Consider the following 25,029-nt stretch of genomic DNA (forward strand, 5'->3'; position numbering starts at 1 on the left):
GAAGAGAAAGGAGAGAGTCTGTAGCAGGGAAGAGAAAGGAGAGAGTCTGTAGCAGGGAAGAGAAAGGAGAGAGTCTGTAGCAGGGAAGAGAAAGGAGAGAGTCTGTAGCAGGGAAGAGAAAGGAGAGAGTCTGTAGCAGGGAAGAGAAAGGAGAGAGTCTGTAGCAGGGAAGAGAAAGGAGAGAGTCTGTAGCAGGGAAGAGAAAGGAGAGACAGTCTGTAGCAGGGAAGAGAAAGGAGAGACAGTCTGTAGCAGGGAAGAGAAAGGAGAGACAGTCTGTAGCAGGGAAGAGAAAGGAGAGAGTGTAGCAGGGAAGAGAAAAGAGAGAGTGTAGCAGGGAAGAGAAAGGAGAGACTGTCTGTAGCAGGGAAGAGAAAGGAGAGAGTCTGTAGCAGGGAAGAGAAAGGAGAGACTGTAGCAGGGAAGAGAAAGGAGAGTCTGTAGCAGGGAAGAGAAAGGAGAGACTGTAGCAGGGAAGAGAAAGGAGAGACAGTCTGTAGCAGGAAAGAGAAAGGAGAGAGTGTAGCAGGAAAGAGAAAGGAGAGAGTGTAGCAGGAAAGAGAAAGGAGAGAGTGTAGCAGGGAAGAGAAAGGAGAGAGTGTAGCAGGGAAGAGAAAGGAGAGAGTCTGTAGCAGGAAAGAGAAAAGAGAGAGTGTAGCAGGAAAGAGAAAGGAGAGAGTGTAGCAGGAAAGAGAAAGGAGAGAGTGTAGCAGGGAAGAGAAAGGAGAGACAGTCTGTAGCAGGAAAGAGAAAAGAGAGAGTGTAGCAGGGAAGAGAAAGGAGAGAGTGTAGCAGGGAAGAGAAAGGAGAGACAGTCTGTAGCAGGAAAGAGAAAAGAGAGAGTGTAGCAGGAAAGAGAAAGGAGAGAGTGTAGCAGGAAAGAGAAAGGAGAGACAGTCTGTAGCAGGAAAGAGAAAAGAGAGAGTGTAGCAGGAAAGAGAAAGGAGAGAGTGTAGCAGGGAAGAGAAAGGAGAGACAGTCTGTAGCAGGAAAGAGAAAAGAGAGAGTGTAGCAGGAAAGAGAAAGGAGAGAGTGTAGCAGGGAAGAGAAAGGAGAGACAGTCTGTAGCAGGAAAGAGAAAAGAGAGAGTGTAGCAGGAAAGAGAAAGGAGAGAGTGTAGCAGGGAAGAGAAAGGAGAGACAGTCTGTAGCAGGAAAGAGAAAAGAGAGAGTGTAGCAGGAAAGAGAAAGGAGAGACTGTAGCAGGGAAGAGAAGACTCAGTCGGCTGTTCTAATTACTTAAACATCCTTCCTCTCCTCCCCTTCATCTGCACTGACTGGAACAGACTTGATGGGTAAAAGACTATATGGTGGAAGAAAGCTCATCACTGTATCATATAGTGTATTATCTCAGCATTGGGATTAGATGGCAGTAGAGAGAGTATTTCCCAAGGAGGGGCTGATGCCTGATCATGTGCAGTAGACATCAGGGGCAGAGTTCAGAATTTATTATTGACATCAAGAACTGCTTCTACACAAACATCCGACATCTCTAGCGAACAAGCAGCAAGACACATTCTAAGAAACAAATAAGAACCATTGACAGCTTCTCTCATGCACGTTGAGCTCTACACAAATAGATTCATATTTCATTTTCAGAGTATAAAAAAGTTACTTCCAAAAACAATGTGTCCTTTTATGAAATACATACATGACAACAAAAAAAAACATGGAAATAAAAAAAATGTACAGTATCGTGATTGTTTTCTAGTACAATTAATTTTCTCTTTTCAAATGTAAAATACATCTTGAAATGTAAAGACACTGAAATGAGGAAATGGGTTTCAATTCCAGTCTCACATTCACATTGACATTGTTAAATGCGAAGGCAAGTTTTTTCTATTTTATTGGTTCATTTACACTCTGAACTATGATCAGAGAAATACATTGGCACCCTACAACCTTCCAAATGGTACACTTGGTGCTCAGGAAATCCAGAATCATAACTATTAGCCAGTGTAACCTTGTTAATTTGGCCAAATGAAAAGGCTGATATACAGTATGGTCAATTGAAAGGCAGAAGGCTATATACTGTATCTGTGTGTACATGCAAAGAAAGACACGTTGCTATCATCATAACTCAATTAATATCAAAACTGAGCTGCCAGAGAGTAAGGAAATTGAAAAGACAAACATTCCGAGACATTCTGAAATAAAATGTCTCCGGTTTCTTTAAACAAAGAACAGAACGAATTGGCCCATAGACTGACGGAATAGAGGCGTGAAATAGACAGGCTACTCTCGTGTGGTCTGGTCTGGAGTCTGGACTGATTGTCCTGACAATATGAGCAGAGTTAGGGTCAAATCCATTCTATTTCGGTCAATTGAGTCAATTCTAGAACTGACTGAATTGACAGAATTGAAACAGAATTGACCCAAACCCTGTGAGGATGACAAAGTCATGCAGAGATAAAGTGTTTCTTTATTAGCTGACCCCAGATTGGTTTGTACTGCATAGGCAATAACCATAGGAGTTGACAGGACAGCACAAAACAGATCTGGGACCAGGCTAATTTCTTCAGACATTCCATGGACATTAGCAGCAGTTATAAAACGTAACACTGCCAATAGTTGAGAATTCATCTCCCATAACAAACATTTATACAGTACCTAACACTTTCCCATACTAGTGAGAAGACAACAATTGAAACCTTTTCAAAATAAACATTTTCCTACAAAAGATCTATCCAACATCCATAGAAACATCTATATCGTAAAGTGTACAAAATGTTCTCATAGATTGATTTAAATACACATACATTTACTTTAAATATATTACATATTTTAAAACACATTAGAAATGTGTATATATATTGTGTATATACTGTATATTTAATATATGTGGGTAGACGAGTCAATGGAGAATGTCTTATTCGTACTCTAGCATTTACAACGCAACATTCTGAGGCAAATTTGGTCAGAGACAACATTCTGGTGCCACTATGCTTCAACAATAGTGTCCCGACTAGGCTGCTCCATCTCTATTTCTCTGTTGCGTTCAATCTCTTAGACCTGATAAAGGCCATGCCATGTGTCCTCATGTGTGTGTTCAAACTCCCCTCTGTCTCAAACATCTTGTCACACACTTTACATTTGGTCTCAGGCGTCCCGTCGTCCAGGCCGTCCCCCGAGCCGGAACCCAACTGGTTCTCTCTCTGGTTCTCATCGGCTGCAACGGTTCCATTACGTCTGGCCAGCTCCCGCGGCTCCTTCTGCTTGTGGATAATGAAAAGATGTCGGGCCAGGGAGCGGGGAGAAGTGTAGCACAGACCACACTCCCTGCACTGGAAGGAGGAGCCGTCAGACTTGTGCTGCGGAATGTGGTCGTGGAAGGTGACGAGGTCCTCGGTGGTGAAGCTGCACACGGCACACTTGTGGACCTTGAACACGTTAACCTTGAGCTTCTTTAGGGGCTGGGTGGGTGTGGAGCCCCTGGAACGAGGACCGGGAGGCCCCTCGTCATCCTGCTGCTTCCTCTTGGGGCTGAGGGCCTGCAGGGGGGCGAAATAGGGACATGAGGGTTGCTGCATGTACAGGTTGCCATTCAATCCAACACAGATAAACAATCTTTGCATTGCTGTGATTTTTAGAGGCAAATTCTCTCATGTTGGCAGAGATCACATTTGTTTTAAACGCCGCAGATGTTAGCTCAAGCACAAATCACCTTTAAAAATCAATGGCAGTGCACAAGCAGTTAATCTGCGTTTCGTTGAATCCTGGTCACAGTATCAGGGAAAGGAACAGCACAAACTATGGATCAGTGGGTGCAGCTGATTGGTCAGTTACTGTGCCTTGTCAGGAGGGTGGGTGCAGCTCATTGGTCAGTTACTGTACCTTGTCAGGAGGGCGGGTGCAGCTGATTGGTCAGTTACTGTACCTCGTCAGGAGAGCGGGTGCAGCTGATTGGTCAGTTACTGTACCTTGTCAGGAGGGTGGGTGCAGCTGATTGGTCAGTTACTGTGCCTTGTCAGGAGGGTGGGTGCAGCTGATTGGTCAGTTACTGTACCTTGTCAGGAGGGCGGGTGCAGCTCATTGGTCAGTTACTGTACCTTGTCAGGAGGGTGGGTGCAGCTGATTGGTCAGTTACTGTACCTTGTCAGGAGGGCGGGTGCAGCTCATTGGTCAGTTACTGTACCTTGTCAGGAGGGTGGGTGCAGCTGATTGGTCAGTTACTGTACCTTGTCAGGAGGGCGGGTGCAGGTGATTGGTCAGTTACTGTACCTTGTCAGGAGGATGGGTGCAGGTGATTGGTCAGTTATTGTACCTTGTCAGGAGGGTGGGTGCAGGTGATTGGTCAGTTACTGTACCTTGTCAGGAGGGCGGGTGCAGGTGATTGGTCAGTTACTGTACCTTGTCAGGAGGGCGGGTGCAGCTCATTGGTCAGTTATTTTACCTTGTCAGGAGGGTGGGTGCAGGTGATTGGTCAGTTACTGTGCCTTGTCAGGAGGGTGGGTGCAGGTGATTGGTCAGTTATTGTACCTTGTCAGGAGGGTGGGTGCAGGTGATTGGTCAGTTATTGTACCTTGTCAGGAGGGTGGGTGCAGGTGATTGGTCAGTTATTGTACCTTGTCAGGAGGGTGGGTGCAGGTGATTGGTCAGTTACTGTACCTTGTCAGGAGGGCGGGTGCAGGTGATTGGTCAGTTACTGTACCTTGTCAGGAGGGCTGTCCTCTGTGTGAGCTGGGTCTGGCGCCATCTTCCCCTCAGCATCTTTAATGCCACCATGCATCAGCTGGATGTGTTTGTCCAGCATCACACGCTTAGTGAACGTACGGTTGGGGTCTGGACAGTGACTGTGGAGTCATACAAACAGAGAGAGAGAGTTCTTAAAGAAGAGGCCATACACTTTTGACATATTAAATGCTGACATGTCATCACAGGAATTTGTTGCCCTATTGAATCTGTGTAGACTGAATAGTTGTGCAACCGCATGTAGGTTAAACTCATATATTCTAGTAGCAATTGCCACAACCCCCCCCCCCCCCCCAAAAAATTTTTGTGATCCAATCCAGCATTACTCACGGACAGGAGTAGACCTTACGTAGCCCCTTGTGTTTGATCCTGTTGTGTCGACACAAGCTGTGGGAGGAGCTGAATGACTTGTCACACTGTCGGCACGGGTGCTTCTTCAGTTGCTGCATTCATAGTGGGAGAATAAATAGACCTGAACAGTTATGGTTTTATTACGGTCACCACGGGCCTCCAGAGTGGCACAGCCGTCTGAGGCTCTGTCACTACAGACACCCTGGTTCCATTCCAGGCTGTATCACAACCGGCCATGATTGGAGTCCCATAGGGACTATAATAGGCGACTATATATATAATATATAATATTATATATAATATATATAATTTGTTCTTAACCTACTTGCCTAGTTAAATAAAGGTTAATTAAAAATAAAAAATAAAATATATATATATATATATATATATATATATATATTTATATTGTTTCGACCTTTCCAATCCTCTCAGATTTACAGTTGAAGTCGGAAGTTTACATATACTTAGGTTGGAGTCATTAAAACTCGTTTTTCAACCACTCCACAAATTTGTTGTTAACAAACCATAGTTTTGGCAAGTCGGTTAGGACATATACTTTGTGCATGAAAAGTAATTTTTACCGACAGATTATTTCACCGACAGATTAATTCACTGTATCACAATTCCAGTGGGTCAGAAGTTTACATACACTAAGTTGACTGTGCCTTTAAACAGCTTGGAAAATTCCAGAAAATTATGTCATGGCTTTAGAAGTTTCTGATAGGCTAATTGACATCATTTGAGTCAATTGGAGGTGTACCTGTGGATGTATTTCAAGGCCTACCTTCAAACTCAGTGCCTCTTTGCTTGACATCATGGGAAAATCAAAAGAAATTAGCCCAAAAAAAACAATTGTAGACCTCCACAAGTCTGGTTCATCCTTGGGAGCAATTTCCAAATGCCTGAAGACACCACGTTCATCTGTACAAACAATAGTATGCAAGTATAAACACCATGGGACCACGCAGCCGTCATACCGCTCAGGAAGGAGACGCGTTCTGTCTCCTAGAGATGAACGTACTTTGGTGCGAAAAGTGCAAATCAATCCCAGAACAGCAGCAAAGGACCTTGTGAAGATGCTGGAGGAAACAGGTACAAAAGTATCTATATCCACAGTAAAACGAGTCCTATATCAACATAACCTGAAAGGCCGCCCAGCAAGGAAGAAGCCACTGCTCCAAAACCACCTTAAAAAAGCCAGACTACGGTTTGCAACTGCACATGGGGACAAAGATCGTACTTTTTGGAGAAATGTCCTCTGCTCTGATGAAACAAAAATAGAACTGTTTGGCTATAATGACCATCGTTATGTTTGGAGGAAAAAGGGGGAGGCTTGCAAGCCGAAGAACACCATCCCAACCGCGAAGCACGGGGGTGGCAGCATCATGTTGTGGGGGTGCTTTGCTGCAGGAGGGACTGGTGCAATTCACAAAATAGATGGCATCATGAGGGGGAAAATTATGTGGATATATTGAAGCAACATCTCAAGACATCAGTCTGGAAGTTAAAGCTTGGTCGCAAATGGGTCTTCCAAATGGACAATGACCCCAAGCATACTTCCAAAGTTGTGGCAAAATGGCTTAAGAACAACAAAGTCAAGGTATTGGAGTGGCCATCACAAAGCCCTGACCTCAGTCCTATAGCAAATTTGTGGGCAGAACTGAAAAGCGTGTGCGAGCAAGGAGGCCTACAAACCTGACTCAGTTACACCAAATCTGTCAGGAGAAATGGGCCAATATTCACCCAACTTATTGTTTGAAGCTTGTGGAAGCCTACCCAAAACGTTTGACCCAAGTTAAACAATTTAAAGGCAATGCTACCAAATACTAATTGAGTGTATGTAAACTTCTGACTCACTGGGTGGGAACGTGATGAAAGAAATAAAAGCTGAAATAAATCAATCTCTCTACTATTATTCTGACATTTCACATTCTTAAAATAAAGTGGTGATCCTAACTGACCTAAGACAGGGAATGTTTACTAGGATTAAATGTCAGGAATTGTGAAAAACTGAGTATAAATGTATTTGGCTAAGGTGTATGTAAACTTCTGACTTCAACTGTACACAGGCACTACGGGGTATTGGCTAGGGGTTGATTTGGGATTCAAACTAGGACTATACTGTACCTTGCCATGCTCCTGCCTGACGTGGGCTACGAACACCTCTCTCTGGATGAAGAGACGGTCACAGTCTCCACATGTCCAGCCAGGGGCGGGTGGCTTCTGGGGGGCTGAGGTAGGGGTGATCTGAGCCTTTTTCAGGGGTGTAGACGGGGCATTCTTGTCCACCCTGTCCAGACCGTTGTTGTTGGTGTTGGGGCTGGAACTGAGGGGCAGGTTGATACCCAGGTTGGGGGGACCCTCAATGGTCTTTAAGGTACCATGCATCGTCTACACAGGGATGACAAACAGCTCTGGTTCACTAACAGGCATATTAACTGTTCATACAGACTGCACAAGGACAATGACTTATAATTATCAATTGCTGATTAGGATTATACACAAATATATTTCAAGTGCATGTCATTACATTGTAGTAGATTTTGAATACTTTTCTGAAAAATAGAAGTGCCTGTTATACGTTTTTATAAGTTATATAAGTTGTTTTTCCACTTCGAGCACAAGAGAAGAAGATATTTTCCCCTTCATACAGTACCTTGATGTGGTCCAACATGAGCTGTTTCTGGGCGTAGTGCATGGAGCAGTCTGGGCATTTGAAGACAGACACCTTCTGGTTGGCTATGTGTTGATCGAAGTGTGACTGAAGCAGTGTCTGCTGGGTGAACACTGTATCACACATGGAACACTTGTAGATCAACCTGGAAGACAACACAAAGAACGTTTTAACAACATTTTCCACTTTGAGAGACATGTTGCTTGATAAAATGAATGAGTTTCATTAAATCCTGTATACAGAAAAGGAATAAAATCAATGTTATCTAATAACAATTATTTGTTTAAACTGTACTAATGTGTTGTATATGATAACAGTACCTATTCATGTCCATGAATAAACTTAATAATGTTAATGTTCATAATAGGAGTTAATGATTTATTTCAAAACAATCCGTCAATTCAAAAGGTGGATCACAGAACCTGGCAGAAAACTGTCTGTCTGTCTGTCTGTCTGTCTGTCTGTCTGTCTGTCTGTCTGTCTGTCTGTCTGTCTGTCTGTCTGTCTGTCTGTCTGTCTGTCTGTCTGTCTGTCTGTCTGTCTGTCTGTCTGTCTGTCTGTGTCTGAGTCTGAGAGGCCACCTGCTCCTGAACAGGTTCAGTCATTAGTGTGTGTGTGTGTTCATTAGAGTGTGTTGACGGTGTTAGGAAAAGGTCAGGGTGCTGGAAAACACTCAGTTAAAGCTACTGTGTCTAATAACATTAAACGCAAACCCATTCAACATTGAAAATGAAGACAGTTCTGACAGGAACATGATTTGGACATGGATATTGGATAACTTTCCCTCATTAAAGCAGATTTTTTTTTGTTTTTTTGTGGTAAACAACTGAGGATGTTGGTGCCACCTTTCCCTTCAGTGATAGAACAGCATACAGCAGAATAGAACAATAAGATCACCTTTCCCTTCAGTGATAGAACAGCATACAGCAGAATAGAACAATAAGATCACCTTTCCCTTCAGTGATAGAACAGCATACAGCAGAATAGAACAATAAGATCACCTTTCCCTTCAGTGATAGAACAGCATACAGCAGAATAGAACAATAAGATCACCTTTCCCTTCAGTGATAGAACAGCATACAGCAGAATAGAACAATAAGATCACCTTTCCCTTCAGTGATAGAACAGCATACAGCAGAATAGAACAATAAGATCACCTTTCCCTTCAGTGATAGAACAGCATACAGCAGAATAGAACAATAAGATCACCTTTCCCTTCAGTGATAGAACAGCATACAGCAGAATAGAACAATAAGATCACCTTTCCCTTCAGTGATAGAACAGCATACAGCAGAATAGAACAATAAGATCACCTTTCCCTTCAGTGATAGAACAGCATACAGCAGAATAGAACAATAAGATCACCTTTCCCTTCAGTGATAGAACAGCATACAGCAGAATAGAACAATAAGATCACCTTTCCCTTCAGTGATAGAACAGCATACAGCAGAATAGAACAATAAGATCGTATATTGTATTAAATAGAAGACAAAGGTCTTCAACATAGAATGAAAACTTTCTAGAATAATATTAAGTTTAGATAAAAGAAGTTGACGTATACTAGATCACATGAATAATGGGTTGTGAGAATCTGAAGAGACTTACTTGGGCTCTCCTATCTTGACCCCAGGGTGCTGTGTGCGTGCGTGTGAGTGTGTGCCAGGAGCAGACTTGAAGGCCATGGGGCAGATGGGACACTTGTAGAAGATCTCACAGTGAGAGCTCTGGATGTGTGTCTTCAGAGCAGCCATGTCAGAGTAGATGACGCTACAGTGCACACAGCTGGAGAGAGAGAGAGGGGAGAAAGAAAAAAAACATACATACAGTGAGCACCATAATTCATTGGACAGTGACCATTTTCTTGTTATTTTAGTTCTGTACTTTGAGTTTGAAAGGATACAATGACAATGAAGGTGAAGTGCAGACTGTCAGCTTTAATTTGAGGGTATTTTCATACATATCGGATGAACCGTTTAGAAATTATAGAAGCTTTTGAACATAGTCCCCCCCCATTTTCGGACATCAAAAAACATTGGACAGTTTAACATAATGTAAAATAAAGTAACCATTGTTAATATTTGGTCGCATATCCTTTGCATGCAATGACTGCTTGAAGTCTGCGATGCATCGACATCACCAGACGCTGTGTATCTTCCCTGGTGATGCTCTGCCAGGTCTGTACTGCAGCCATCTTCAGTCTGCAATGCATCGACATCACCAGATGCTGTGTATCTTCCCTGGTGATGCTCTGCCAGGTCTGTACTGCAGCCATCTTCAGTCTGCGATGCATCGACATCACCAGACGCTGTGTATCTTCCCTGGTGATGCTCTGCCAGGTCTGTACTGCAGCCATCTTCAGTCTGCGATGCATCGACATCACCAGATGCTGTGTATCTTCCCTGGTTATGCTCTGCCAGGTCTGTACTGCAGCCATCTTCAGTCTGCGATGCATCGACATCACCAGATGCTGTGTATCTTCCCTGGTTATGCTCTGCCAGGTCTGTACTGCAGCCATCTTCAGTCTGCGATGCATAGACATCAGACGCTGGGTATCTTCCCTGGTGATGCTCTACTAGGCCTGTACTGTAGCCATCTTCAGTTCCTGCTTGTTTCGGGGACTTAATGCCTTCAGTCTCCTCTTCAGCATGTAAAATGCATGTTCAATTGGATTCAGATCCGGTGATTGACTCGGCCAGTCAAGGATTTTCCACTTTTTGGCCATCAAAAACCCCTTCGTTGCTCTAGCAGTATGTTTAGGGTCATTGCCTTGTTGCATGATGAAGTGCTGTCCAATGAGTTTGGAGGCATTTGGTTTTATCTGAGCAGATAAAATATTTCTGTAGACTTCAGAATTCATTTTTCTACTTCTGTCTACAGTCACATCATCGATGAAGACAAGTGAGCCTGTTCCACTGGCCGCCATACAAGCCCAAGCCATAACACCCCCTCCACCATGTTTCATGGATGAGGTGGTATGCTTTGGATCATGGGCATGTCTTTTTCTCCACACTTTCCTCTTTCCATCACTCTCTCTGGTACTTGTTAATCTTTGTCTCATCTGTCCACAATACTTTTTTCCAAAACTCTTGGGGCTCTTTTAGGTGCTTTTTAACAAACTGTAATCTCCCCTTTCTGTTCTTCAGGCTTATCAGTGGTTTGCATCTTGTAGTGTACCCTCTGTAGTCCTGCTGGTGTAGTCTTCTACGTATGGTAGGCTTTGACACATCTACACCTGCATCCAGGGGAGTGTTTTTGATCTGTTGGGCTGTTGTCAGGGGGGTTTTCTTCACCATAGAGTATTCTCCGGTCATCCACTACAGTGGTCTTCCTCAGTCTACCGGGTCTTATGACATAATTGAGTTCACCGGTTGTTTCTTTCTTGTTAATGATGAACCAAACTGTTGACTTGGGCATGCCCAGGGTTTTTGCAATGTTCCTGATTGATTGATTTTCATTTCTGAGCCTTATGACGGCCAGCTTCATTTGCATCGACACTGCTGTCTTCCTCATGTTGTCACACCCCAACAACAAGTCTAGAATCAATGCTATTCATCAACAGCTCTCCTGCATTCACTAACGACACAAATGAATACACCTGCCTAACGACACACATCGGTGAAGCCAATTCAACAAATACTTGTAGTACCTTAAAATGGGGGGACCATGTACAAAAGGTGCTGTCATTTCTAAGCGATTCATCCGATATGTATGAAAATACCCTCAAATTAAAGCTGACAGTTTGCACTTCACCCTCATTGTCATTGTATCCTTTCAAACTCAAAGTGCTAGAGTACAGAACAAAAATAACAAAAAAAATGGTCACTGTCCAATGAATTATGGTGTTCACTGTATACATAAAACAAAAATAAAAAGGACCTTTCAACTCAACACTTTGGATGATTTTGATACTCAAGGCAAGTTACAAATCAACTGCCATTGTAATTACTGTGATTAGCAAGTGGCAACTTGATAGGTGAAATAAATCAAATTTCAGTGTGGAGACTTAAAAGGTGACATTATCAAACAACTACAGTATTGCCTCTTCCAAGTGTGCACCCTCCACATTGGGAAGAGCCGATGTTGGCGGTCTTGGCAGCTTATCATTTCGTTGCTGTTGATTTCTGTAGGTAAGAAAGTCGCCCTTCTGTATGACGTCATATTGCTACGTCAACCTGAGTGAGTGGACCTTTCAAACAAAAGTCATCTGCCTGCTTCTAAAGAAAATCTCTAGAGAAGAAGAGGAACCATGGTAACAAGCTATACAGAAGTGTTTCCTGTTCAGGCAGGAAGTAATGTCAGACTGACCGGTAGCCCACCCTGCGGGTGTAGTGCAGACAGTTCCTGGTAACATGGGACTGGAAGTGGATTGAGCGGCAGATAGCCCCACACTCAGGGCAGATGTAGGGAGACTTGTGCTGGTGGATCCGTTGGTGCGACGCAAAGCTGCACACGTTAGGTAGTAGCATTTGGCAGATGGTGCAGGTTTTCTACAGACGTAAACAGAGACAAAAATACACGAAACGGTATTATAATTCTCTAGGAGGAATGCAATCTTTGAGAGTTGGTGCAACATGGAGTTAAATTAACAAAACATTTGACAATTTACATCATTAGCTGGGGCTATAAAGGGATCATATGATGAAAAAACAATGCCATTATAGATGACATCTGTAGTACAGGGAAACAGCGCCACTGGCCGCCCCACCACAGTTGTTATTGTTGTTGAGCGTCGTGCAGCATGGTGAAAACAAGGCAGTACATATTAAGCTCTTCTGTCGAGGCGTGCAATGATGTCAGAGGGGGGAAAACAGCATTTTTTGTTTGCAGTAACTTCTTTGTTGTAATATCACAGATGGACGTGGTTAATTTACCATAAAGTATTCCAGCTTTAATATATATATATATATATATATATATATATATATATATATATTAAAGCTGGAATACTTTATGGTAAATTAACCACGTCCATCTGTGATATTACAACAAAGAAGTTATATATATTAATCAAAACGAAAAGTACAAGAGGTTTGGAGTGTAAAAGGGAGTGTTGATTAGAAGTGGTGACACAGTAGGTGTGACTCACAGAAATACAAAATAGACAAGGGAAGTTTTAAAAGAGTAAGAAAACACTCACACAACACCCGCTTATAGACATACACACAGTAACCACACATACACACCTGTCCGCTGGACTCTGGTGCCTGCTGATAGTGCATTGCTAGAGAGTTCTCATCCAGGAACATCTCACTGCACTCTAAACACTTTAGACTGGTTCTGCAGAGCCGGGACACATCCTCATCCAGGGGCATGGCAGCAACCGGAGGAGCGTTGGAGGGGGCACAGATCACCGCTGCCTGGGCCTGAGTACCAGCACCCTTCCCTAGGTAGTGGCCGGTGGAGCTGTAGGTAGATCCAGTGGTGGTGGTGGAGGATAGCGGAGGTGATGTAGTGATCATCTGGTCTGTAGGGATGGGCTTGAGGATGAGGTGGGAACACTGCATAACCACCCCTTTGAGGAGAAGAGAAGAAGAGACGTGGTGAGAAGACAAGAGGAGAGGAGACAAAAGGAGAGGAGAGAAGACAAGAGGAGATGAGAGAAGAAAAGAGGAAAGGACAAGAGGAGATAAGAGGTTTTTATTAGTCTCAATTTAGAAGCATTGCAGAGTATCAATGGCAGTGAATGCTTTAGGCATTTCATGTATGAAGAAAAGTCACCTTTGTCCTTGTGTCCCCGGGCGTGGGAGAGCAGACTGCACTTGTTGTAGAAGACCAGGTTCTTGACACAGTGGTTGCAGGTGACCTCGATGCGGACGCTGCGACGGTCGTAATGCTGGCTCAGGCTTCTCTCTAGGGCAAACGAGTCACCGCACTCCAGGCACCTGTAAATAATAATATAAATGAATATACATTAATACAAACATGTATATTATATACACTGCATTTCAAGAAGCCCAAGGACACTGTATAAAATAAAAATAGGAAGAAACAATTAAAATGCTGTATAGCTAGCTAGCATTTTACCTATAGCCGCGGGAGGGTAGGGAGATACAGGCGGCCGAGGGGGGGCTGAGGTTGGGGACGTAGACTGGGACGGGGTTGATGCTGCTCAGGACCTTATTGAAGGCCTCCACTACAGAACTCTGGGAGCTGGCTAACACCTGGACTCTAGAGACACCCTTCTTCTGGGCCTGGGCAGCCAGCAGGGCTTGCTTCGCCGGCTGCTGCCCCTGGGGCTTGGAGCTGGACAGCACCTGGTGAAACGAACAGACATTCAAGAAGTTACTGAATGAAATGTTAGGGATTTATTGTTGTTATTAATCTATTGAGTTATTTATTTATTAGAATGATTCCTCATGTTTATTTCATTATTACTGTATGACGTTATATTTTGTTGTCTATAGCGTGTTAGCATAGAAGATTAGTTCTGATGTACAAAATGAGGTATCATAATAAACCAAACCTGGTGGAGCTCAGAAACAGAGGTGGCCTTGGTCAAGGGGAGTAGGTTGAGGTTGGTGAGGTGGACGGTCTTTGGCACGGTGAGTTTGGCGTTTGCCAGGCTGGATGCGGGCACCATGACGGTCTGCTGCTGTTGATGGATGGCGTTGGCAGCTTTGAGGATGGCGCTGCTGGCACTCTGTACCGACGCAGCGGGGATCACTGTGGCTTTGACCATGGTGTTGTTGGCCAGCTTTAGGTTAATGACCTAAGTAGGGGGAGGAGAGGATGGGAAATACAATTGTATTTGTTATATGTGAACTAACAGTGAAATGCTTACTTATGGGTTCTTTTCCAACAATGCAGAGTTAAAGAAAAAAAATTTATACAAAAATGTAAAGTCACACCAGGAATAAACACACAGTGAATAACGAATAACAATAACATAACAATAACATGGCTATATACAGGGAGTACCAGTACCGAGTGGATGTGCAGGGGTAAGAGGTAATTGACGTACACTACCGTTCAAAAGTTTGGGGTCACTTAGAAATGTCCTTGTTTTCCATGAAAACATACATGAAATGAGTTAAAATGAATAGGAAATATAGTCAAAATGTTGACAAGGTTACAAATAATGATTTTTTATTGAAATAATAATTGGGTCCTTCAAACTTTGCTTTCATCAAAGAATCCTCCATTTGTAGCAATTACAGCCTTGCAGACCTTTGGCATTCTAGTTGTCAATTTGTTGAGGTAATCTGAAAATATTTCACCCCATGCTTCCTGAAGCACCTCCCACAAGTTGGATTGGCTTGATGGACACTTCTTATGTACCATACTGGTCAAGCTGCTCCCACAACAGCTCAATAGGGTTGAGATCCAGTGACTGTGCTGGCCACTCCATTATAGACAGAATACCAGCTGACTGCTTCTTCCCTAAATAGTTCTTGCATAGTTTGGAGTTGTGCTTTGGGTCATTGTCCTGTTGTAGGAGGAAATTGGCTCCAATTAAGCGCCGTCCACAGGGTATGGCATGGCGTTGCAAAATGGAGTGATAGCCTTCCTTCTTAAAGATCCCTTTTTACCCTGTACAAATCTCCCACTTTACCACCACCAAAGACCATCACATTGCCTCCAGATGGTGTCAAGCACTCCTCCAGCATCTTTTCATTTTTTCTGTGTCTCACGAATGTTATTCTTTGTGATCTGAACACCTCAAACTTAGATTCGTCTGACCATAACACTTTTTTCCCCCAATCTTCCTCTGTCCAGTGTCTGTGTTCTTTTGCCCACCTTAATCTTTTATTGACAAGTCTGAGATATGGCTTTTTCTTTGCAACTCTGCCTAGAAGGCCAGCATCCCGGAGTCGCCTCTTCACTGTTGACGTTGAGACTGGTGTTTTGCGGGTACTATTTAATGAAGCTGCCAGTTGTGGTCTTGTGAGGCGTCTGTTTCTCAAACTAGACACTCTAATGTACATGTCCTCTTGCTCAGTTGTGCACCGGGGCCTCCCACTCCTCTTTCTATTCTGGTTGGAGCCAGTTTGCGCTGTTCTGTGAAGGGAGTAGTACACAGCGTTGTATGAGATCTTCAGATTCTTGGCAATTTCTCGCATTGAATAGCCTTCATTTCTCAGAACAAGAATAGACTGACGAGTTTCAGAAGAAAGTTCTTTGTTTCTGACAATTTGAGCCTGTAATCCAACCCACAAATGCTGATGCTCCAGTTAAATCAACTAGTCTAAAGAAGGCCAGTTTTATTGCTTCTTTAATTAGAACAACAGTTTTCAGCTGTGCTAATATAGCCAATGAGTTCAATCTTGGTTTCATCAGACCAGAGAATCTTGTTTCTCATGTTCTAAGAGTCTTTAGGTGCCTTTTGTCAAACAATCTTTTCTTTATTTAACTAGGCAAGTCAGTTAAGAACAAATTCTTATTTATAATGATGCCCTAGGAACAGTGGGTTACCTGCCTTGTTCAGGGGAAGAACGACAGATTTTTATCTTGTGAAGTCGGGGATTCAATCTAGCAACCTTGCGGTTACTGACCCAACACTCTAACCACTACGCTACCTGCCACCCCAATAATGTGCCTTTTACTGAGGAATGGCTTCCGTCTTGCCACTCCAATATAAAGTCCTGATTGGTGGAATGCTGCAGAGATGGTTGTCCTTCTGGAAGGTTCTCCCATATCCACATAGGAACTCTGGAGCTCTGTCAGAGTGACCATTGGAGTGACCATTCTTGGTAACCTCCCTAATCGAGGCCTTTCTCCTCCATTGCTCAGTTTGGCCGGGCGGCCAGATCTAGGAAGAGTCTTGGTAGTTCCAAACTTCCTCCACTTAAGAATGATGGAGGCCACTGTGTTATTGGGGACCTTCAATGCTGCAGACATGTTTTGGTACCCTTCCCCTGATCTGCACCTCGACACAATCCTGTCTCGGAGCTCTACGGACAATTCCTTCGACCTCATTGCTTGGTTTTTGCTCTGACATGCACTGTCAGCTGTGGGACCTTATATAGGCAGGTGTTTGCCTTTCCAAATCATGTCAAATCAATGGAATTTACCACATGTGGACTCCAATCAAGTTGTAGAAACATCAAGGATGATCAATGGAAACAGGATGCACCTGAGCTCAATTTCGAGTCTCATAGCAAAGGGTTTGAACACTTACAGTTGAAGTCGGAAGTTTACATACACCTTAGCCAAATACATTTAAACTCAGTTTTTCACAATTCCTGACATTTAATCCTAGTAAAAATTTCCTGTCTTAGGTCAGTTAGCATCACCAATTTATTTTCAGAATTGGAAATGTCAGAATAAGAGTAGAGAGATTGATTTATTTCAGCTTTTATTTCTTTCATCACATTCCCAATGGGTCTGAAGTTTACATACACACAATTAGTATTTGGTAGCATTGCCTTTAAATTGTTTAACTTGGGTCAAACGTTTCGGGTAGCGTTCCACAAGCGTCCCATAATAAGTTGGGTGAACTTTGGCCCATTCCTCCTGACCGACCTGGTGTAACTGAGTCAGGTTTGTAGGCCTCCTTGCTCGCACACACTTTTTCAGTTCTGCCCACAAATTTGCTATAGGATTGAGGTCAGGGCTTTGTGACGGCCATTCCAATACCTTGACTTTGTTGTCCTTAAGCCATTTCGCCACAACTTTGGAAGTATGCTTGGGGGTCATTGTCCATTTGGAAGACCCATTTGCGTCCAAGCTTTAACTTCCTGACTGATGTCTTGAGATGTTGCTTCAATATATCCACATAATTTTCCTGCCTCATGATGCCATCTATTTTGTGAAGTGCACCAGTCACTCCTGCAGCAAAGCACACACACAAAATGATGCTGCCACCCCAGTGCTTCACGGTTGGGATGGTGTTCTTCGGCTTGCAAGCATCCCCCTTTTTCCTCCAAACATAACGATGGTCATTATGGCCAAACAGTTCTATTTTTGTTTCATCAGACCAGAGGACATTTCTCAAAAAAGTACGATCTTTGTCCCCATGTGCAGTTGCAAACCGTAGTCTGTATTTCTTATGGCAGTTTTGGAGCAGTGGCTTCTTCCTTGCTGAGCGGCCTTTCAGGATATGTCGATATAGGACTCGTTTTACTGTGGATATAGATAATTTTGTACCTGTCACTGTTTCCTCCAGCATCTTCACAAGGTCCTTTGCTGCTGTTCTGGGATTGATTTGCACTTTTCGCACCAAAGTACGTTCATCTCTAGGAGACAGAACGCGTCTCCTTCCTGAGCAGTATGACGGCTGCGTGGTCCCATGGTGTTTATACTTGCGTACTGTTGTTTGTACAGATGAACGTGGTACTGTCAGGCGTTTGGAAATTGCTCCCAAGGCTGAACCAGACTTGTGGAGGTCGACAATTGGGTCCTGGCTGATTTCTTTAGATTTTCCCATGATGTCAAGCAAAGAGGCACTGAGTTTGAAGGTAGGCCTTGAAATACATCCACAGGTACACCTCCAATTGACTCAAATGATGTCAATTAGCCTATCAGAAACTTCTAAAGCCATGACATCATTTTCTGGAATTTTCCAAGCTGTTTAAAGGCACAGTCAACTTAGTGTATGTAAACTTTTGACCCACTGGAATTGTGATACAGTAAATTATAAATTAAATAATCTGTCTGTAAACAATTGTTTGAAAAATTACTTGTGTCATGCACAAAGTAGATGTCCTAACCGACTTGCCAAAACTATAGTTTGTTAACAAGAAATTTGTGGAGTGGTTGAAAAACGAGTTTTAATGACTCCAACCTACAGTGAGGGAAAAAAGTATTTGATCCCCTGCTGATTTTGTACGTTTGCCTACTGACAAAGGAATGATCACTCTATAATTTTAATGGTAGGTTAATTTGAACAGTGAGAGATAGAATAACAACCAAAAAATCCAGAAAAACACATGTAAAAAATGTTATAAATTGATTTGCATTTTAATGAGGGAAATAAGTATTTGACCCCCTCTCAATCAGAAAGATTTCTGACTCCCAGGTGTCTTTTATACAGGTAACGAGCTGAGATTAGGAGCACAATCTTAAAGGGAGTGCTCCTAATCTCAGCTTGTTATCTGTATAAAAGACACCTGTCCACAGAAGCAATCAATCAGATTCCAAACTCTCTACCAGGGCCAAGACCAAAGAGCTCTCCAAGGATGTCAGGGTCAAGATTGTAGACCTACACAAGGCTGGACTGGGCTACAAGACCATTGCCGAAGCAGCATTGTGAGAAGGTGACAACAGTTGGTGCGATTATTCGCAAATGGACGAAACACAAAAAAACTGTCAATCTCCCTCGGCCTGGGGCTCCATGCAAGATCTCACCTCGTGGAGTTGCAATGATCATGAGAACGGTGAGGAATCAGCCCAGAACTACACGGGAGGATCTTGTCAATGATCTCAAAGCAGCTGGGACCATAGTCACCAAGAAAACAATTGGTAACACACTACGCCGTGAAGGACTGAAATCCTGCAGCGCCCGCAAGCACATATACATGCCCGTCTGAAGTTTGCCAATGAACATCTGAATGATTCAGAGGACAACTGGGTGAAAGTGTTGTGGTCAGATGAGACCAAAATGGAGCTCTTTGGCATCAACTCAACTCGCCGTGTTTGGAGGAGGAGGAGGAATGCTGCCTATGACCCCAAGAACACCATCCCCACCGTCAAACACGGAGGTGGAAACATTATGCTTTGGGGGTGTTTTTCTGCTAAGGGGACGGGACAACTTCACCGCATCAAAGGGACGATGGACGGGGCCATGTACCATCAAATCTTGGGTGAGAACCTCCTTCCCTCAGCCAGGGCATTGAAAATGGGTTGTGGATGGGTATTCCAGCATGACAATGACCCAAAACACATGGCCAAGGCAACAAAGGAGTGGCTCAAGAATAAGCACATTAAGGTCCTGGAGTGGCCTAGCCAGTCTCCAGACCTTAATCCCATAGAAAATCTGTGGAGGGAGCTGAAGGTTCGAGTTGCCAAACGTCAGCCTCGAAACCTTAATGACTTGAAGAAGATCTGCAAAGAGGAGTGGGACAAAATCCCTCCTGAGATGTGTGCAAACCTGGTGGCCAACTACAAGAAACGTCTGACCTCTGTGATTGCCAACAAGGGTTTTGCCACCAAGTACTAAGTCATGTTTTGCAGAGGGGTCAAATACTTATTTCCCTCATTAAAATGCAAATCAATTTCTACAATTTTTGACATGCGTTTTTCTGGATTTTTTGGTTGTTATTCTGTCTCTCACTGTTCAAATAAACCTACCATTAAAATGATAGACTGATCATTTCTTTGTCAGTGGGTAAACGTACAAAATCAGCAGGGGATCAAATACTTTTTTCCTTCACTGTAAGTGTATGTAAACTTCCGACTTCAACTGTATGTATATATATATATATATATATAGTACCGGTCAAAAGTTTGAACACACCTACAGTAGTCATTCATGGGTTTTCTTAATTTTTTTACTATTTCCTACATTGTAGAATAATAGTAAAGACATCAAAACTATGAAATAACATATGGAATCATGTAGTAAACAAAAAAGTGTTAAACAAATCAAAATATATTTTATATTTGAGATTCTTCAAAGTAGCCACCCTTTGACTTGATGACAGCTTTGCACACTCTTGGCATTCTCTCAACAAGCTTCATGTGGTAGTCACCTGGAATGCAGTTCAATTAACAGGTGTGCCTTGTTAAAAGTTAATTTGTGGAATTTCTTTCCTTCTTAATGCGTTCGAGTCAGTCAGTTGTGTTGTGTCAAGGTACGGGTGGTAAACAGAAGATAGCCCTATTTGGTAAAAGACCAAGTTCAAACATTCCCATATAGAGTGACCTCCATAATTATTGGGACAGTGAAACATTGTTTCTTCTTTGGCTCTATACTACAAAATATGAGGTTAAAGTGCAGACTGTCAGATTTAATTTGAGGATATTTTCATCCATATCGGGTGAACCATTTTGTTCCCCTAAACTAGTCCCCCCCCAATTTAAGAGTAGCAAAAGTATTGGGACAAACACTAACACTGCCACTCAGGGGTATGTGCTTTGTTCTCTGTCATCTCTGGGGACTGGGGAGAAAATGCAATAACTCTCCCCAAATATGGGGAAGATTTTCTGTGCAAAAATTCCAAATGACATCTGTTTGAAAGGATGTAAAGGATAATAGAAAGCTGTGTAAACGACACAACAAGTTTCTGATTAGATTTCAGTTCAGCTTGGATGCATATGGATGTCGTTGAAATACTATCAGCTTTTATGACGCTGATAAAAGACAGCACCTCTACAAACGATCCCTAACTGTGCATTTGCATTCTCTCAAGATGCTGAAAGAAAGTTCATAGACCTACAGTCAGTGTCAAGATTACAGTTTCCATTTAATGATGAGTGAGAAAGTTACAGACGCACAAATGTCATACCCCCCAAAAATGCAAACCTACCCTGTTATTGTAATGGTGAGAGGTTAGCATGTCTTGGGGGTATGATATAAAATGCAAACCTACCCTGTTATTGTAATGGTGAGAGGTTAGCATGTCTTGGGGGTATGATATAAAATGTAAACCTCCCCTGTTATTGTAATGCTGAGGGGTTAGCATGTCTTGGGGGTATGATATAAAATGCTAACCTCCCCTGTTATTGTAATGGTGAGAGGTTAGCATGTCTTGGGGGTATGATATAAAATGCTAACCTCCCCTGTTATTGTAATGGTGAGGGGTTAGCATGTCTTGGGGGTATGATATAAAATGCTAACCTCCCCTGTTATTTTAATGGTGAGGGGTTAGCATGTCTTGGGGGTATGATATAAAATGCTAACCTACCCTGTTATTGTAATGGTGAGAGGTTAGCATGTCTTGGGGGTATGATATAAAATGCTAATCTACCCTGTTATTGTAATGGTGAGAGGTTAGCATGTCTTGGGGGTATGATATAAAAATTTTAAAAAAAGATGCTAGCTAGCTAACGAAGAACAACAAAGAATATCTAGTTAACAGAAGAAAAGAAAGAGAAAATCAGGACAGAAGAAAAAGGATATCAAAGTGAAACAGTTCTCTAAAGACACAGGAGACAATAATACAAGAAACAACACTTCTGTAGCTTGTCAACTATGTGTCTGTCTATCCCTGTTCTCTCCTCTCTGCACAGGCCATACAAACGCTTCACACCGTGTGGCCGCTGCCACTCCAACCTGGTGGTCCCAGCGCGCACGACCCACGTGGAGTTCCAGGTCTCCGGCAGCCTCTGGAACTGCCGGTCTGCAGCCAACAAGGCTGAGTTCATCTCAGCCTATGCTACCCTCCAGTCCCTAGACTTCCTGGCGCTGACGGAAACATGGATTACCACAGATAACACTGCTACTCCTACTGCTCTCTCTTCGTCTGCCCACGTGTTCTCGCATACCCCTAGAGCATCGAGCCAGCGAGGTGGTGGCACTGGAATCCTCATCTCTCCCAAGTGGACATTCTCTCTTTCTCCCCTGACCCATCTGTCTATCTCCTCATTTGAATTCCATGCTGTCACAGTTACCAGCCCTTTCAAGCTTAACATCCTTATCATTTATCGCCCTCCAGGTTCCCTTGGAGAGTTCATCAATGAGCTTGACGCCTTGATAAGTTCCTTTCCTGAGGATGGCTCACCTCTCACAGTTCTGGGTGACTTTAACCTCCCCACGTCTACCTTTGACTCATTCCTCTCTGCCTCCTTCTTTCCACTCCTCTCCTCTTTTGACCTCACCCTCTCACCTTCCCCCCCTACTCACAAGGCAGGCAATACGCTTGACCTCATCTTTACTAGATGCTGTTCTTCCACTAATCTCATTGCAACTCCCCTCCAAATCTCCGACCACTACCTTGTATCCTTTTCCCTCTTGCTCTCATCCAACACTTCTCACTCTGCCCCTACTCGGATGGTATTGCGCCGTCCCAACCTTCGCTCTCTCTCTCCCGCTACTCTCTCCTCTTCCATCCTATCATCTCTTCCCTCTGCTCAAACCTTCTCCAACCTATCTCCTGATTCTGCCTCCTCAACCCTCCTCTCCTCCCTTTCTGCATCCTTTGATTTTCTCTGTCCCCTATCCTCCAGGCCGGCTCGGTCCTCCCCTCCTGCTCCGTGGCTCGACGACTCACTACGAGCTCACAGAACAGGGCTCCGGGCAGCCGAGCGGAAATGGAGGAAAACTCGCCTCCCTGCGGACCTGGCATCCTTTCACTCACTCCTCTCTACATTCTCCTCTTCTGTCTCTGCTGCTAAAGCCACTTTCTACCACTCTAAATTCCAAGCATCTGCCTCTAACCCTAGGAAGCTCTTTGCTACCTTCTCCTCCCTCCTGAATCCTCCTCCCCCTCCCCCCCCCCTCCTCCCTCTCTGCGGATGACTTCGTCAACCATTTTGAAAAGAAGGTTGACGATATCCGATCCTCGTTTGCTAAGTCAAACGACACCGCTGGTCCTGCTCACACTGCCCTACCCTGTGCTTTGACCTCTTTCTCCCCTCTCTCTCCAGATGAAATCGACGGACGGCCGGCCGCCCAACAACCTGCCCACTTGACCCTATCCCCTCCTCTCTTCTCCAGACCATTTCCGGAGACCTTCTCCCCTTCCTCACCTCGCTCATCAACTCATCCTTGACCGCTGGCTACGTCCCTTCCGTCTTCAAGAGAGCGAGAGTTGCACCCCTTCTGAAAAAACCTACACTCGATCCCTCCGATGTCAACAACTACAGACCAGTATCCCTTCTTTCTTTTCTCTCCAAAACTCTTGAACGTGCCGTCCTTGGCCAGCTCTCCTGCTATCTCTCTCAGAATGACCTTCTTGATCCTAATCAGTCAGGTTTCAAGACTGGGCATTCAACTGAGACTGCTCTTCTCTGTGTCACGGAGGCTCTCCGCACTGCTAAAGCTAACTCTCTCTCCTCTGCTCTCATACTTCTAGACCTATCTGCTGCCTTTGATACTGTGAACCATCAGATCCTCCTCTCCACCCTCTCCGAGTTGGGCATCTCCGGCGCGGCCCACGCTTGGATTGCGTCCTACCTGACAGGTCGCTCCTACCAGGTGGCGTGGCGAGAATCTGTCTCCGCACCATGCGCTCTCACCACTGGTGTCCCCCAGGGCTCTGTTCTAGGCCCTCTCCTATTCTCGCTATACACCAAGTCACTTGGCTCTGTCATATCCTCACATGGTCTCTCCTATCATTGCTATGCAGACGACACACAATTAATCTTCTCCTTTCCCCCTTCTGATAACCAGGCGGCGAATCGCATCTCTGCATGTCTGTCAGACATATCAGTGTGGATGACGGATCACCAGCTCAAGCTGAACCTCGGCAAGACGGAGCTGCTCTTCCTCCCGGGGAAGGACTGCCCGTTCCATGATCTCGCCATCACGGTTGACAACTCCCTTGTGTCCTCCTCCCAGAGTGCTAAGAACCTTGGCGTGATCCTGGACAACACCCTGTCGTTCTCCACTAACATCAAGGCGGTGACCCGATCCTGTAGGTTCATGCTCTACAACATTCGCAGAGTACGACCCTGCCTCACACAGGAAGCGGCGCAGGTCCTAATCCAGGCACTTGTCATCTCCCGTCTGGATTACTGCAACTCGCTGTTGGCTGGGCTCCCTGCCTGTGCCATTAAACCCCTACAACTCATCCAGAACGCCGCAGCCCGTCTGGTGTTCAACCTTCCCAAGTTCTCTCACGTCACCCCGCTCCTCCGCTCTCTCCACTGGCTTCCAGTTGAAGCTCGCATCCGCTACAAGACCATGGTGATTGCCTACGGAGCTGTGAAGGGAACGGCACCTCCATACCTTCAGGCTCTGATCAGGCCCTACACCCAAACAAGGGCACTGCGTTCATCCACCACTGGCCTGCTGGCCCCCCTACCTCTGAGGAAGCACAGTTCCCGCTCAGCCCAGTCAAAACTGTTCGCTGCTCTGGCACCCCAATGGTGGAACAAGCTCCCTCACGACGCCAGGACAGTGGAGTCAATCACCACCTTCCGGAGACACCTGAAACCCCACCTCTTTAAGGAATACCTAGGATAGGATAAAGTAATCCTTCTAACCCCCCCCCCCCCCCCCCCCTTAAAATATTTAGATGCACTATTGTAAAGTGGTTGTTCCACTGGATATCATAAGGTGAATGCACCATTTTGTAAGTCGCTCTGGATAAGAGCGTCTGCTAAATGACTTAAATGTAAATGTAAATGTAAATATAAAATGCTAACCTCCCCTGTTATTGTAGTGGTGAGAGGTTAGCATGTCTTGGGGGTATGATATAAAATGCTAACCTCCCCTGTTATTGTAATGGTGAGGGGTATGATATTGGTGCGTCTGTAACTTCTCACACATAA

At 44.2% G+C, this 25,029-nt stretch overlaps 1 protein-coding gene across 2 annotated transcripts in view; it reads right to left on the reverse strand.

The window, feature by feature from the left end:
* Positions 1-1,432: 1,432 nt before the first annotated feature.
* znf532 (zinc finger protein 532) overlaps positions 1,433-25,029 on the reverse strand; it is a 43,478-nt gene continuing 19,881 nt past the window's right edge. For both annotated transcript variants that reach the window (XM_014138849.3, XM_082960568.1), the window contains 11 exons: positions 14,180-14,425; positions 13,741-13,970; positions 13,435-13,598; positions 12,900-13,228; positions 12,022-12,203; positions 9,322-9,498; positions 7,699-7,861; positions 7,170-7,433; positions 5,022-5,134; positions 4,651-4,792; positions 1,433-3,490 (listed from right to left, as the gene is read on the reverse strand). In XM_014138849.3, the coding sequence (XP_013994324.2) occupies positions 2,981-3,490; positions 4,651-4,792; positions 5,022-5,134; positions 7,170-7,433; positions 7,699-7,861; positions 9,322-9,498; positions 12,022-12,203; positions 12,900-13,228; positions 13,435-13,598; positions 13,741-13,970; positions 14,180-14,425 (2,520 nt within the window). In that variant the 3' untranslated portion in view covers positions 1,433-2,980. The remainder of the gene's footprint in view (positions 3,491-4,650; positions 4,793-5,021; positions 5,135-7,169; positions 7,434-7,698; positions 7,862-9,321; positions 9,499-12,021; positions 12,204-12,899; positions 13,229-13,434; positions 13,599-13,740; positions 13,971-14,179; positions 14,426-25,029) is intronic.

The sequence above is a fragment of the Salmo salar genome, chromosome 13 (assembly GCF_965601325.2).
Source record: "Salmo salar chromosome 13, fSalSal1, whole genome shotgun sequence".
NCBI classification, from domain to species: Eukaryota; Metazoa; Chordata; class Actinopteri; order Salmoniformes; family Salmonidae; genus Salmo; species Salmo salar.